This window comes from Cheilinus undulatus, linkage group 18 (assembly GCF_018320785.1).
Source record: "Cheilinus undulatus linkage group 18, ASM1832078v1, whole genome shotgun sequence".
NCBI lineage: Eukaryota > Metazoa > Chordata > Actinopteri > Labriformes > Labridae > Cheilinus > Cheilinus undulatus.
Genome location: NC_054882.1, coordinates 36,795,621 through 36,812,129, shown reverse-complemented (window position 1 = coordinate 36,812,129; position 16,509 = coordinate 36,795,621). Strand labels below are relative to the sequence as shown.

Genomic DNA, 16,509 nt, shown 5'->3' with positions numbered 1-16,509 from the left:
TATATATTATTTTTTTCTGTTCTATTTTTCTTTTAATTTTGTGTTTTGTACTTTTTAATGAATAAGTTTGCCTTTTGACTTCAGATTTTGAGCCTTTTAACATATCATTTTGACTTTTTAAAATCTGAAAATCCTTTATCATCAGAGCTAAGTTATTTTATACTTCCCATAATTCATCACTGGTGAAAATGAGGTTGACAGTTTATTGTTAAATGTTGACCCTGTTTGGTCCTCAGGTTAGACCTAAATCCAGATTCTAACCCCGATTGGATTGAGTTGCTCACCCCTGATCTAGATTAATTACTTGTTTGTGTTTTTAACAGTCCGATTTTTCACTGTAGTAATTGTTGCCTGTTTTACTTTGTGTTTAGTGGTAAAAAGCAAATGTATCATTTCCTTTCGCAAAAAGTGTCAATAAGATTTGAAAAAAAGTTTTACCAGTGTTCCATTACATATACTACAAATCTTATACTGTTTGCTCTATTAACACTAATAAAAAATTTGCTTACACAAACATCTTTATTGAAGCAAAGTATTATAAAATTACTTTGACAGTCAAATGTGTGTTTAGAGTAAAGACAGATACTCTGAACTGTGCACAGCTTGTTGCTATAAGAGAAAATGAAGCAAACCAATTAATGCATTACTAGAAAAGTGCATGTAATGATGGCTCATGCACAAAGACACAAAAAGATTTATTCTGTCAGTTGGAATTGTGATATGAATTCATTTGCATCCTTTCTGCATTTGTTATTTGATTAAACCCTGCTCTTCATGTAAATCCCTTTACAACTTATGCATGATCAACATTCTGCAAACAGTTTTAGTAGTACATGTTTCTTTAATGTTCAGGTTGGTCTAACGTGGCAGCAAATAAATGATTTCGAATTTTATAACATGATTCTTAATTACACTGTAAACAACCTGATATTAGAGAACAATCTACACTGTCTTTAAGCAGGTTAATATCAAGTAAATGACTTGCCAAAATGCCAATTAAACTCATCAACTTCATCAAGGCAATATAACACAACAAAAATTCTAATGGCTCAATAGCAAAAACAATCAGTCCTACTATGATCAAGTTATTCTTCATTTCAGCAAAATCATTTATCAGTCTTCTTTCAGAGTACACATGTGCATGCATGCATATAATAATGGAAAAAAATACAGTAACAAAAAATGGCTGCATCCATTAACTGTTCAAACTGCAGGCAAAAGAAGGAGTCAAAAACTCATGAGTACATCTCGTTCCTGCATGCTGGTGAAGAATGGCTTCCCAAAAACAAAAGAGTGAAGTCCTGCCCTCAGCTTCTCAGCGAAGGCCATTACAATATTCAGATCTCCTTCCACGGTCAGATCCAAGTCTGTCTTTAAATTGCGCAGTGATCGAAACTGCTTCTTCCCTTTCTGCCTGTGAAGTGAGAAGGACACACATTTTAGTATAATTGTTCACCTACAATACTCAGGGGTCTAAGGGCTTGCATTAACATCTAGTTGGGTTGCAGCTGTGAGCAGAAATGCCATGCCATGATGAATTATGTATGCTGCTACAGGACGGCAACTGAGCATAAACAATCCTGTCAAGGCACCTGTAAAATAGTGTGCCCTTAGACCTCAGGCTGTTAGCAACACCATAAACAAGCCTGCTTTTATGCTTCCACATGAAAACACAAATGATAGTTTTGCTTGTGTTAGTTAGTACTGTCTCTAACGTAAGATACATTTTTTCAAGCATTATCTATGTATGAGAACAAACTGTACCCTGCATTTTATGCATAAAAGGTAAAACACAATCAAAAACATGTTTTCTCACACATACTAAAACCAGCATTTCCTGTATTCTTCACATAATAAAAACATCAACTGAATGACTTAAGGTTTTATTATTTGATGGAGGAATACTTTAACTCATTTCTGCTTCTACATGGGGGTGTGCAAACAAAGCAAGTCTTTCTTTATGTATTTCTTTCAGATTAGTTTTTGTGCTTCTTGCTTTTATTTTGATAGTACAGTTGAAGAGAGACAGGAAATATGGAGAGGAAAATGGGGGGAAGACATGCACCAAACATGCACCAGGAATGCATCCCACCAATAGTACTTTGTGGACTGGCCTCTATTTGCAAAGCAGAGTTTTAAAAAATAATCCATAATGGGCAACGGGTGTTGTATCTTTATCATTTCTCAAAGTATGTTAACTTTACAGTGTAAATATTTGCAACAGCAACTGAAAACCTGTGATTAACAAGATACAGGGGATGGAATAATAGGCCTTCAAGACAAAATGCTTTTAACAACACGTAAGAATGTTTCCAAGGTATTACCAGACTCTTCATCTGTTGGCATGCAATCCTCTACCAATCAATAAATACAAAGCAAAGTTCAGGTTTATGATAAAGTCAATAGCACTGGATTTAAAAAAAGAAATGATTAGCACTAGGGCTGAATGATTTATGTTTTTTTTTCCCCAAATGTTGAAATTGCCATCTAATATGCAATTATTCTTGGGTCTTATGTATTTTCTGACAAATTCAAGCAATAAATAATTATAAAAATAAGACCAATTTCACTGAAAACAATTAAATTATTTACGAGGCAATTAATCCATGGTAGCATGAATCTGAATATAAGGGGGCAACAAGCTTTAAGCTATAAAGGAGGCGGCTGGGGTGGGGGAGGTCAGGCTGGCTTTCGTCAAGTAGATAGAAGTAGATAGAATGAACCAACTATTTTTGCTCATATTGCAAATGTGATGTTGTTTGCTTTGTTTAAGGGCATTATCATTTTATATCACTCATTTTGATGAAGAAAAACATACATAAAACACAAAAGGGAGGATTTTTGCAAACCGTTATGAAAAATTGACACTTGAATGTTTGCATAATGTTCATTTTTTGCTGCTGCTGCAAAAAATGGATTTATTAAACTGGTAGCAGGAATAGTAGCAGGAATCTGAATATGGGGTGCAACAAGCTTTAAGCTATAAAGGAGGAGGCTGGGGTGAGGGAGTTGATGCTGACCTTCGTCAAGTAATGCTAGGCTTCATCAGTTTTAGATAGAATGAGCTATTTTTGCTCTTAGTGCAAATGTGATGTCATTTGCTTTGTTTAAGGGCATCATCATTTTTATGTCACTCATTTTGATGAAGAAAAACATACATAAAACACAAAAAGGAGGATTTTTGCAAACCATTATAAAACCCCCCCGACAACTGAATGTTTTCAAAATGTGCATAAAATCTCTGCTGCAAAAAATGGATTTATTAAACTGGTATTTTGACACATCTCAAGTTAAAGAAATATTGTTACTTCTGTGATTTGAAAATTGCAGCAGGCCATATTGTGATTTAATCTAATTTGCAATCAATTGCCCAGCCCTAATTAGCACTATGTGATAATCCAGGCTTCATATTTACACTAAAACCAAACACTGAGAGGAAAAGCTGGTCTCAGAGGGCTGTATCAAACATATAGTGTTCATGGAAAGTTAACTGTGGGGAAAGTGTAGTAAGAAAAGGTGAACAAACCATAGGGATGAGCTTAGCCTCTAGAGGACTGTCAAACAAAACAGATTCAAGAACTTAGAGGAGCTTCATTGGGAGGGGAAAGAGGCTTGAGTCAGTGTATCAAGAGCCACCACAGACGTGTCCAGGAAGTGTTGTGTTCCTAGTGTCAAGCCACTCCTGAACCAAAGACATTGTAAATGTCTCACTTTGGCTAAGGAGAAAAAGAACTGGACCACAGCTCAGTGGTCCAAAGCCCTGTTTACAGAAGAAGGCAAACTTTGATTTCATTTGGAAATCAGGGTCCCAGAGTTTGGAGGAACAGATCCAATCTTGAAGCCCAGTGAGAAGTTTTCACCGTCAGAGAAGGTGTGAGATGCCAAGTCATCTACTGGTGATGCAGAGTCAATGCAGCTTTCTACCAGGAGATTTCAGAGCACTTCATGCTTCCATCTGATCAGAAGCTTTATTTATTTCCTTTTCCAGCAGGACCTGGCAACTATCCACAGTGAGGCCAAAACTGTCACAAACTGGTTTGGTGACCACAGCATTACTGTGCTTGATTTCCAGCCAACTTAACCTGCACCCAAACCCCATTAAGAATCTTTGGAGTATTGTTAGAGGACGATAAGAGACACCAGACTCAGCAATACAGGCAAGGTGAAGGTTGCTATTGAAGCAACCTGGACTTCATAACACCCTAGCAGTGCCTCAGACTGGTTGTCTCCATGCCAACAGTGATGCAGTAATTTATTCAGCCCTAATCAAGTACTGAGTGCATGAACAAACCTAATGTTATAGAAGAGCAACAGTTCTGAACAATAAATCCATTTTTGTGCAACTGGGTTCTTGTTATATTTTAATATTTTGAGATGTTGATGTTTTATTTTTGGAGCTGTAATCTGCAATCATCAAGATGAAAACAAAAATGTCTTAAAATATTTCAGGTTGTGTTTGATGAATCTATAATATATGGAAGTTTCACTTTTGAGAGAAAATTTAATTATAAATGATATTCTACTTGTTTTAAATGCATCTGTACACTACGTCTACAGTAGTTAAGGGGACTGAAGAGTCATAGACTAAATTTCAACAATAATACTAGAATGGCCGTCTGAGGCAGCAGACCCACACCTAAGCAGCACCACCGAGGAACTCACGCTCCCATTGATTACTATGGTGTTCAAAATTGGAAGTGCAAAAAAAAAAAAAAAAACGAACTGGTGTGCGGATCATCACCAAAATCTAATCGATTCTTCCCTGTCACTATCCCAATATTCCCTGAAAGTTTGGTGAAGATCCGACTTTCCGTTCTCGAGTTATCTTGTACACATACAAACAAACAACAAACGAACAAACAAAGATGCAAAACCCTTTACATAACCCCCTGCTGATTTCATCGGCGTGGGTAATAATATCAAAACAGCCTCCTTAGTAAAAAAAAAAAAAAAAAAAAAAGACAAAAGAGAAGTGGTGATGACACAGAAGACTAAAACAGAAAGTGACAACAGTGCAGAAAGGAGTGGGAAGGTCAGTTCACTGCTGGGGAGCACAGAAGGAGATGAGTCAAGCCCAGATGGAGCAATGACCAGGTCACCACATGGACAATGCAAGAAAAAAAGATGAGAAAAGCTTGACACATGTTGAGTTGAAGTCACAGATAGGTTGTTCGGGTTTGATATTGTTTTAAGTTGTAATACTTGTTTTATATTTTCTTATTGTTCATCAAATGTTCCAGTATTTATGTAAACAAGTGATGCCTTAATGCACGGACTGCTGAGAGGAATGAAAGCCACCAGGCCCTAAGTACAAGACTTAAACTCTCCTTATTTCTTGCAGTATATTTTTGTTAACTGAATACAGTGGTTAAAAACATTAACTATTTGAGGTCTACATTAGCACTCTGCATAGAAGAATGTGAAGTTCTAAGTTGTTACACTTGATCCGTTATTATTTCCCAGCAAAACACTGCAATGTACTTTTAATACTGTAGGGAGCAAAAAGAAGTCTGATTCTTCACTGCTCTTCATCTTGATATACAATACGATACAATACAATAACTTTATTTATCCCCGCAGGGAAATTCAATTGTCTGGAGTCTCTCTCATCTGTTTATGGTAGAATTATAATGTCTAATTGCTGATGAAATTAAAGATTTTTTAAATCTTTCTGTCCTGCAGCACAGGGATAGGAGCCGTCCACCACCGTTGTTTCTTTGGTCATTTAGGGAGATATGAAGTGGATGATCCATGTTCCTCAGAATGGCCTCCACCTTCTTCATTGTGCGTCCCTCCACCTCATCCTCCAATGAGTTCAGCTTGATTCCGACCACAGAGTGGTATAATATATATAATGGTATAATATAACTACCCCCCAAACATTGCTTTGGTTAAGAACTCAGCGTGTGTTCTCAGTCAGCATTCATTTGATCTACTACTGCCAATCTGAAGAGCATTCAAAACACTACTGGGCTGTGTACTCACCAAGGAATGACAGACAGTCTCAACATTTTGATTTTGGTCACATTGTCAAAAGGAATACAAGAAAATTAAAAGCCCCGATAAAAAGAAATATTTAAGTTATACTATGGAGGAGAGGCGTGTTTATGTAGTGGTATGTTGCCCTGTAATAACCCTTTTTGTTACTTGGATTACAAATTTGTGACAGCCCTTACGTTTCATCCTCGATGTATTTGAGAAGTGTGAGGGCCTTCCTGTGGAGCAGCAGCAGGAACTGGGCCAGGTAAGTGCTCCGCAACGACAGGCCTGGCTTCAGCATGAACACCTGGGTACAACGCAGGAAGTCAATTAGCAGCAGGGCTATGACTGTGCTGAAAAAGGTAAGAATATTACTCTTCCTCTTCCGTGCAACCTTGAGAATAAAAATATAGCTGTTGTCATGAGATAAACCTGTAGCTATTCCTCTCAGAGTAATGTCAGGAAAGAATGATTGTGACCCTGCAAGATAAATTTTACAATTCTGCATGTTAAGGCTCTAGAAACTATTATGGTGAATCAGAAACACTTGGACAAGTATTAGTATGTGTGTAATTTCACTTGAGACATAATATGAAACTGCATTTTCAACTTGTGTGTTTATTTAATCTTCTATTTTTCCTAATATCTTGCACAAAATCTGGATTGTATAACATTTAAATTAGTTACAAATTTATGCTTTATGTAAAGCTGGCCTACTCAGTTAGCAGCCCAGGGGCTACATGTGGCTCAGAGCCAACCCCACAGTGGCCCAAGCCAGAGATGCAGAGGGCAACCTGTTTGGCAAGTTTTCATAAATTACCATAGTATTTTAGTCCATAAATGCAACACTCAGCGTAGCCTAGTAACAGTCTACCTACAATGCAGTGCGTTGTTTTGAAGTGTAGCTAACAGAAGTAGCCCCAAAAGGATACAGAGTATAAAACATGTCCTTTTCAACTGTAGCAACAACTGTGCAAATTTAGTTTTTATGCACTTCAAGATATGTCTGGGTAAGATGTGACCGAAATCATTATTTACAGAATTTCATTTTATTCATTTTATTCTTTGTATTTTATTTTAATTCAAGTGAAAAAAGCATTTGTACTACCTCAGGTTATGTTCAAACGCAGCTCTGTTGTTGTGTTTTTATGCACCTTTTCATGTACTTTTGTCATTTTGCCAAATTTAAAGAGAGACTCTGAATGGAAAGTGCATATTTTTCATCAAACTGATCTGTATTAATTCAAATTTTGACATTATCAGCTGCTTACTTAGTGCCAAACATGTCTGGCCGGGCTACATTTCTTGATTTTAAAAATTGGCCCAATTGAATTTGTAATTGAATAGCCCTGATGTAAAGGAATCTGTAGCATTTTCTCAGTTTCTTATAATTCAAATCTATTTTAATCACATAAACTTTGATAGACCTCTAACATAGAAGGCATAACAAAGCAACCCTAATAGAGGATAATTTACTGGCCTCCAACTCCTGCTTTGATTTTCACTGTATGTCAGAACAAGGTTAAGAGAGGATATTTTAATGACCAATATTTCTAACTTAATATTCCTGTTGTGAACTTTTAAATGTATGACTCTAGTCTCTAAATCTGCTTTAATTCAAGTATTACGGTCTACATTGATCAAACACTTGAGCCTGTAACAACATCTTTTCAAAACCTAACAGAACGATATAAAGTCTGGTACTCTGAAACCTTGTTTGCCACAAAAGGTTTTATATCTAAGTCACTACCTTTTTAAATTGGTGGTGCTATTCCTGTCTTACTTCACCAGCTTCTTTCCTGACTTGACTGTCCCATTTGTTTGATTTTATTGAGACAATGAAAAACAAACAAGTCATGAGAAGTAGTTTAGCTACTCGCTTACCTCATCTATGAATGACTTTACCAAAGTGTCGTTATGCATGACATCCTGAAATATATTCCTGAGGAAGAAAGTAAAGTGATGATGTTAAAAATTAATAACTGAACATTTGAAAACGTATAATAAAAAAAGAAAATGTAATTTTAAAAATAATGTTTATATCAAAAACACAAACAGACAAACAGACATGGCATTATTCTAACTTACAGGTCAGGTGTGAAGGTTTCATCAGTGTGAATGACTGTGTCAGGGGCTATGTCATCCTCGCTGTCTGTCTTCCATAGCGCACTGAGCTCAGACCGCATGTAGCGTCGCTGGTTGTACGTGTGCTCATGGCATGGGGGCATCTGCTTGACTGTGTTGATGTCAACGTCTATATGTGTGGTTGGGTAAGGTGAGTAGAGAACCTGGCGGAAGGGCAAAACGAAGCTGCCTGTGGAGTCCTGGGAAAGACATTTCCATGCTACGTTAAAGTATCTGTGAGGGCATTTTTTATTTTCAGCGCAAAATAAATTGGTTGTTTTTACGATGTTAGAGTCCAGTTAAAAATGCAGATAAAAAGTAGAACAACAAACGGAAGCTTATTGATTGCAAAATGTAAAAATATTTATCAGAGTTTTAGACAAACATGTAATAACACAAAATATAAATCATATCAACAAATCTCAATCAAGACATGCACAATAATGAATAATTTGTCATTTTGCAAACAAGTAGCTTCATATTTTAGGATTTGTTGCACCACAATGCACATATAAATAGTAGAACAACTTCACCAGAATCCCTGCAAGTTTGATTTGATTCAGTTAACTACCTCTCTGATCATAACACATCAACGACAAATGTGCAATAATTACTACTGTCAATACCTGCAATTATTGAAGGATGCAGTAACTTGTGTGAATTATTTTTCCATGTGTGATAACCAATGCAAGAAATCTCAGGTACAATGACAGATGAAGAAATCTTGAAAATTTTTACAGCTGTGTTAGTTATCGACCTTTCCTTATTTTTATCTCATTTTATTTTATTCTATTGTATTTATTTACCCTTTTATTTTTCATATTTATAGGGGTGTTTTTTGTGTAGAGTGTACATTCCTTGTATGTTTCTGGTAATATGAAAATATCATACGTCTCTCTTGTTTATATTGTTACATTTTATATTTTTATATTCTTATACTTTTTAGTCTTTAGAGCTGATTCAGGAAGCAACACACAAAAATTCCACTTTACCTGTACTGTCCTGTACCCGTGCAAATGCAACATCCATTCTATTCTATTCTATTCTTTTGATATTGGCAGAAATTCCAAGTACACTCTGACCCCAAGTAGTCTTTAAAAACCTATTAGAATCAAAGTTAGCATTTGGATACATGTCATGATACAAATATTGCAGGTGAAATCTTAAATAATTATTAAATCATCTCTGAATCTTCTACAGTGTAGCAATATAAATATCTTAATGCAATAAACCTAGGTCAGAAAAAAGAAAAAAAATCAAAAGACACTGCGCAGTATCGAACAAGTGGAACCACAAAAAACAAAAACTCTTCCCTAATACAGAAAACATTGTACAGCATAATGAGGAAGAACTGGTGGCTACCTTAAGCAGGCCCTGTACAAACAGGCCTGTATCATATTTGAAGGATGAGTCAGCCTTGCAAAGGCGAGAGCACTTCCTCTCAGCTGGGGTGAGGAAAAGGCAGAGAGTCCGCACAATCTGCAAAACAATTGAGCATTTTAGTGAGAGAGCCTCAAAAATATTGAGGAAGCTTTTTAGCATACATTAAAAATACACATTATTGACTTAATTGTGACAACGTATGTCACTTCAATGCATGTAAATGTATATGACCATAATGTCTGACAATTACATTTTGAGTGGGGAAAAAAAACAGCTTGTGTTATGTTTGTCGGTTAGCAGCTGAATAAATAAGCAATGGGTTTCTACAGACTATCTATGAAAAAATACCATGGAAAAAGCTCAATTTAAGCACAAAATGTTCCCAAGAAGACACAGATTGCTGCATAGACTTTATTCTGGTGATGAAAAAAAAGAGGCAACAAGTCTTGATATAACTGGTACCCAGGTAAAGCCAATGTAGATTCAAGGTTGTTAATATCTTTTATATTTACAGATGCTTGTGGTTGGTTAATGTTGTAAATTTCTTGAGAATTCCTGGTGTGAAATAAGTCAAATTAAATATGACATTTGCCTTCCTGAATATCTCAAAAACATTATAACTTCTTTCATTGTGACTGCATCAGTCACTGTATTGCTGCTACAAAGATGAAAAAAGTACTTAAAATGCAGCACAATACAAAAATTCTTGATTGTGGAGATTCATTACAAATGTGCCTATGTGCTGCCACTAGAAAAGTAAAGTCACCTTATTAACTTTCTCTGGGTTGCTCCCAACCACTATTGAACAGCCACAGGTCTGCAGATGAGAGCTGATGGCCCTAAAGCAAAGAGAAAGAGACATGCAAATTAACTTCATTAGCATTGCTCTGATTATTATACAGGTTTGAAGGAATAATGATTAGGGCAGAAAAACTGGATAAAAGTGTTTATGAAGCTTTAGATGGAGAGGGAACAAAAGTGGTTTAACTGGCTCTGCTCAAGAATTACATCAGTTTGGACTTCTTAAATTTGCTTTTTATTTATAGAGTTTGGTTCATATTATGTCTCTCTGAATATTGCACTGTAAATAAAATATTCTATTCCACAGAAAATAAATATTTGCCTGAATTTAATCTTTTAGTGATACAATGTTGAAGAATAATCAGTAAATAAACACACTCCTGTTTACAGGCCCTTTGTCAGGTGCTCAGATAGTTTTTTTTTTTTCACTTCTGAGGAACTGGGAACTTCCTGACCAGAATGGACTTTCCCGACTCTTGACACTAACTGCGATTTAGCTTTCACCCTTCTCAGGATGAAACTCTGCTTAAGTGGAGAGCCATTACTCATCATTGGAAGGTTGATGGGTGTTAAATGGGTACTGCTCATCATCTGTCTCCATTTGCCAGGACAAAAGTACTTACTTGTGGAGGAAATCCTCGTGGCAGCTGTCCCCGATGTCATCATCATTTAGCACAGTGTCTTTTATCTATGTAGAGGGAGCAGAACAACTGTGTCACTTTACAAATAGTTGAAATAAAGACAAAAGATGCTGAAAGGCTCATTTTCCTTCACTACTGCATTTGAAGACAGAGGGATGCAAAACACCAGCAAGTACCAGCAAGAAGCAGTATGATTAAGAGCTGGGCAGTTAATCTCAAATCAGATTAAATCACAATATGGCCTGCTGCAATTTTCAAATTGCAGAAGTTGCAATATTTCTTTAACTTGAAATGTGTCAAAATACCAGTTTAAAAAAAATCTATTATTTGCAGCAGCAGAGATTTAATGCAGATTATGCAAAAATTCAAGTGTAAATTTTTTTATAATGGTTTACAAAAATCCTCCTTTTTGTGTTTAATGTATGTTTTTTCATCAAAATGAGTGACATAAAAATGATAATGCCCTTAAACAAAGCAAATGACATCACATTTGCAATTCAAGCAAAAACAGCTCATTTTAAAACTGTTGAAGCCTACTGTTGCTTCACAAAAGTCATACCCTAGCTGCGATCAGCCGGTAGCCAGCCTCCCCTCCCCCACTCCAGCCGCCTCCTTTATAGCTTAAAGCTTGTTGCAGCCCCATATTCAAATTCCTTCTACTATGGATTAAATGCTTTGGAAATAATTTAATTGTTTTCAATACATGTGGTGTTATTTATGGAAATATTTATGGCTTGAATTTGTTGAAAAATACATAAGATTAACCCAAGAATAATCACACATTAAATCGCAATATTAGGGGGGGAAAATCGTAGTTAGATTATTTTTGCAAATCTTTCAGCCCTTGTATGATTCTAGGGACTTTCTTTGTGCTGCTGCATTTGCATATTAAAGGGAAGATATGTTTCAAATTACCCTATGTGGTAATCGATGTAGAAGGCCAAAGATTTTATACCTTTCTGTTGCAATGGATGAACAAAAATTATTTCATTATATCAGAAATTCCTTATAGTATTAAAAAAAGGACCTTGACATCTCTCAGTCACTGAATTTCAATGTTAAGCTATTACTTCACCCATAGATGTGTAATCAGATACCCCCCACCCACCCACACATGGTCTATAGTTCTTTTCAGATTTATATTTTGAAGTTGGAGTAAGTATGTGTTACTCACATCTATTTCTTCAGGAACGCTGTGTGTCTTCATAGAGGCCAGCAGCTCCATGATAGGGACTATCTCCAAGGTCAGAACTGATATAATGTTGTAGCCCTAATGTGAAATCAAGTAAAAAAAAGCATACCTAACTTGAGAAATACAGAAACACTTAAGTCATTTGAATGTACACTCAGTTCAAAGAGGATGAGGGCCAGTAAAAACAAACACACAAACAAAGAGGAAAACAAACATACCACTTCATCAGAATGTGTGACATCACATTAAAACAAATATTTAAAAAATCTACAGGGTATGTTTTAGTATTCAACAGATTTAACAACACAGTGGCTACATTCAGACATACAGTGTCGTGAAAAAGAAGTTGCCTGCTTTCTGATTCCTGAGTTTTGCATTTTTAACACCTAAATGTCTCGGATCATCAAAATCAAACCAATTGTTATATTTCAGAAAGACAACCCGAGAAAATACAAAATGCAGTTTCTAAATGATGATTTTATTTATTAAGGGGAACAAATCCAAACCTATCTGGCCCTATGTGAAAAAGTAACTGCCTCCCTTGTTAAATCATGAGTTAACTGTGATTAACTACAATTCTTGGAATGCCGAGTTCAGTTTCACTGGCCACACCCAGGCCTGATTTGTACCGCCAGATTTGTTGAATCAAGAAATCCCTTAAATTAAAGCTGTCAGACAAAGTGAAGTAGGCTACAAGATCTCAGAAAGAAACACATCATGACACGATCCAAAGAAATTCAAGAGCAGATGAAAAACAAAGTGATTGAAATCCATCAGTCTGGAAAAGGTTACAAAGACATTTCCAAGGCTTTGGGACTCCAGCGAACCACGCTCAGAGCCATTATCCACAAATGGAGACAACTGGGAACAGTGGTGAACCTTCCCAGGAGTGGTTGGTTAACCAAAATGACTCCAAGAGTGCATCGACGACTCATCCAGGAGGTCACAAAAGAACCCAGAACCACATCTAAAGAACTGCAGGCCTCACTGGCCTCAGTTAAGGTCAGAGTTCATGACTCAACCATTAAAAAGACACTGGGCAACAGCAGCATCATGGGAGAGTTCCAAAGCCAAAACCACTGCTGCCAAAAAAGAACACAAAGGCTCGTCTCATGTTTGCCAAGAAACATCTTGATGATCCCCAAGACTTTTGGAGAAATATTCTGTGGACTGACGAGACAAAAGTTGAACTTCGTGGAAGGTGTGCGGCCCGTTACATCTGGAGTAAAATAACACAGCATTTGATAAAAACATCATGCCAACAGTCAAACATGGTGGTGGCAGTGTGATGGTCTTTGGCTGCTTTGCTGCTTCAGGACCTGGACCACTTGCTGTGATTGATGGAATAATGAATTCTGCTGTCTACCAGAAAATCCTGAAGGTGAATGTCCAGCCATCAGTACGTGCCCTCAAGCTCAATCACTCTTGGGTTATGCAGCAACCCGAAACAAACCAGCAAGTCCACCTCTGAATGGCTCAAATAAAAACAAAATGAAGGTTTTGGAGTGTCCAAGTCAAAGTCTGGACTTAAATCCAACTGAGATGCTGTGGTGTGACCTTAAACGAGCAGCTCATCCTGGATATCCCTCTAATATGGCTGAGTTAAAACAATTCTGAAAAGAAGAGTGGGCCAAAATTCCTCCACAGCGATGCAAAAGTCTTATCACCAGTTATCGCAAACTCTTAGTTTCAGTTAATGCTGCCAAGGGTAGCACAACCAGTTAATAGGTTCAGGGGGTAATAACTTTGTCACACAGGGCCAGATAGGTTTGGATTTTCCCCTTAATAAACAAAATAATTTTTTAGAAACCGCATTTTCTATTTACTTGGGTTGTCTTTGTGAGATAAAAAAAATTGGTTTGATGATCCAAAACATTTAAGTGTGATAAATATGCAAAAAAAAATCAAGAATCAAAAGGAGGCAAATACTTTTTCACGGCACTGCATTTTGCTGCAATGGCAATCAAAGTCTTAAGGTTCGAAATAAGATGTATTGCTGTATAGGCCGGCAAAACACACACAAAATTAATGAAAAGTCATCTCAAAGGGGGATATTTAGCAGAGCACGTTTTTGCAGCAATGTGTGCAAAAGGGATGCATTTTAAAGCCAATTCTTCTGTGTGTCCTTCCTTGTGTCTGCCTCTGTTATTACCTGCTTGCTAGCTTTCTCTATTGGAGCACTCAGACCTAATTAGTGAACTTGCTCCTTTGTGTTGTGAGACTGCAACTTTATTATTCCATCAGTGTTGCTGCAGTCCCAAATGAGTTCAGCAGAGGTGATGGATTACTTAATACCTCTTTTAAGATGACAAGCTAAAGCTGAATCAGATTTTAAGTGTGTTTAATGAGTATGAAGGGTAATAATTTGTGTGCTCTTGTGTTTATAATAAGGCCATGTCTAAAAGAGATATGTCAATAAATATAAGCAGTAAAAGCACAGTACCTTCTGCATCCAAATGCGACCCTTGCGGATCACATGCTTGAGCCTCTCCACACAGATTGTGTGTAAAGGCAAGTAGAAAACCAGCTCTGTCTGAGGCAGGATGATAGACAAGGCACAGGTGTTCTTGTCCCCCTTCAGTTCGCCATCGAAGATTAGAGACACAATGATGACGCCCTTTTCTGCTAAGACAAAAAACTTCACATCCACAGCACCACACTCCGCACTCCGCAGAATCTCTCCATTGAGCGTGTGATTGGCCAGAAATGTGACCTCGCCATCGCTGAGGAACATCAATTGGTCGCTCTTTGGTGTCCAGATGTGGTGCACCCGTGGGCCCAGTATGTTATCCCAGTAGGCAAAGGTGGCAGCGAGGAGAGGGCATTCTCCATCTACTACAACCTCAGACTTAGCCACCGCAGGTGACTGGGGTGGACAACCTGAAGACATTGGGACGGCTTGACAACGTGGAGATCTTCTAAATTGTAAGATTAAATGATGTACCTACAGAAGAATGAACAAAGAAAAATTTTTGTTTATAATAACAATAATAACAGTATTGTACATGAGTGCAGCTTTATATCTTTCATAATAAAATGAGGGAATTTTTCAAATTCCAAACGTTTTAAATCATATTAGCCAATCAGATTTGCTTCTTATGGCTTATGTGGAAATGAGATGCATTTGTTAAGTACGTCGTTTGTGTCTGCTATTCTACAGCCACTTAACTTATATTTCTATTTCTCTGACATTGCATAAAAACATATAAAACAATGTTATTTCCAATAAGGTAAGATTCCTGCAGACCTACACTTAATCAAACACAAATCAGTACTAGCCTATATCAAAAGCCCCTGAAATTTCTACGCACACTATAGCCACGTTTAGTTCAGAAATTAAAAAAAAGTTCTATTTTCAGTTTGTTCACTGTAATAATTGGTAACGTGAAAGATGGGGCTTGAGTTTAATCTATAGCTATTATATGTAAAACACCAATTTAGTACATTTGTCTAAAACCTGTTTTGGGTAACGTCGCCCAAGGCATGTATGTCGTTGCTGTTAATAGAAAGCAGTAAAGACTGTAATAACCGTACTATATGCAATAAATCAACAGTTACAAAAGAAAAAATTATTACTCGGTGTTTGGAACAAGCCTGTCTCAACATCCAACTGTCTTTACAGCAACATCAGGTCCAACAGTGAAAGCACAGCGATGGCAGCCCCGTGACTTACTTGATAGCTCTATTACAGACTAAATCGCCTCAGACATCATTTCCAGAGGGAAAACTTTTGCTATCGATGAAAAAGCATCGTGTATGTCCTTTGTTACGGCCATAAAATTCGACATTTGAATAACGACTACTCCAGTAGATTTGTGCTAGTCAGCTGCAGTTTCGTCTCTGAGACACTTCCTGGTACGTCAGCTTGACGTAAACCAATGTTTGAGTTTTGCAGCGCCCTCTAGCGACCAAAGCATGGCAGTGGACGGTGTTTTAATTCTGTTTTTGAGACAATGAGTTTAAAACAGGGGTGCCAAACTCAACTACGGCGGGGGCCGGGTCTAACCTGAGGGCCTAATAGGCTCACCTTTTCTACCATAAACTGTCAAGCCCATTTCATCAGCAATAAAATACGAAAAAAAAAAAACCTAGCTCAATGATTTTAACTCACTATCTTAGAAAATTAATGTATTAGTTCAAAAAGGTAAGAAATTAATGTTTTCAAAAGGCAAATATATTGAAAGAAAGTCAAAACCATGATTTTTAAAAGGTCAAAATATGAAATAAAATTTGTAATCATGAAATTAAAAGTCAAAATATGCTTCAACACTTTAAATTTGAGTGTAAAAGGTAACACTATGGGATTATGAAGTCAAAGTCTGGAGTTGAAAATATGAGATAAAACACAAAATAATTGTTCAAAAATACAGAAATATGAATTAAAAATTA

At 36.8% G+C, this 16,509-nt stretch overlaps 1 protein-coding gene across 2 annotated transcripts; it reads right to left on the bottom strand.

Annotated features, from left to right (window-relative positions):
* Nucleotides 1–567: 567 nt before the first annotated feature.
* c9orf72 (C9orf72-SMCR8 complex subunit) lies at nucleotides 568–15,969 on the bottom strand. 2 transcript variants are annotated; one of them, XM_041811989.1, is made up of 10 exons: nucleotides 15,697–15,969; nucleotides 14,564–15,064; nucleotides 12,103–12,198; nucleotides 10,911–10,975; nucleotides 10,253–10,325; nucleotides 9,466–9,582; nucleotides 8,068–8,303; nucleotides 7,864–7,921; nucleotides 6,177–6,286; nucleotides 568–1,414 (listed from the first exon to the last, which is right to left on the bottom strand). In XM_041811989.1, the coding sequence occupies exons 1-10, from the start codon at nucleotides 15,724–15,726 to the stop codon at nucleotides 1,228–1,230; spliced, it is 1,473 nt and encodes a 490-aa protein (XP_041667923.1). In that variant the 5' UTR covers nucleotides 15,727–15,969; the 3' UTR covers nucleotides 568–1,227. The 2 variants fall into 2 exon arrangements, with proteins under 2 accessions (XP_041667923.1, XP_041667924.1); XM_041811990.1 differs by having other exon boundaries at nucleotides 15,794–15,969.
* Between the last annotated feature and the right edge of the window lie 540 nt (nucleotides 15,970–16,509).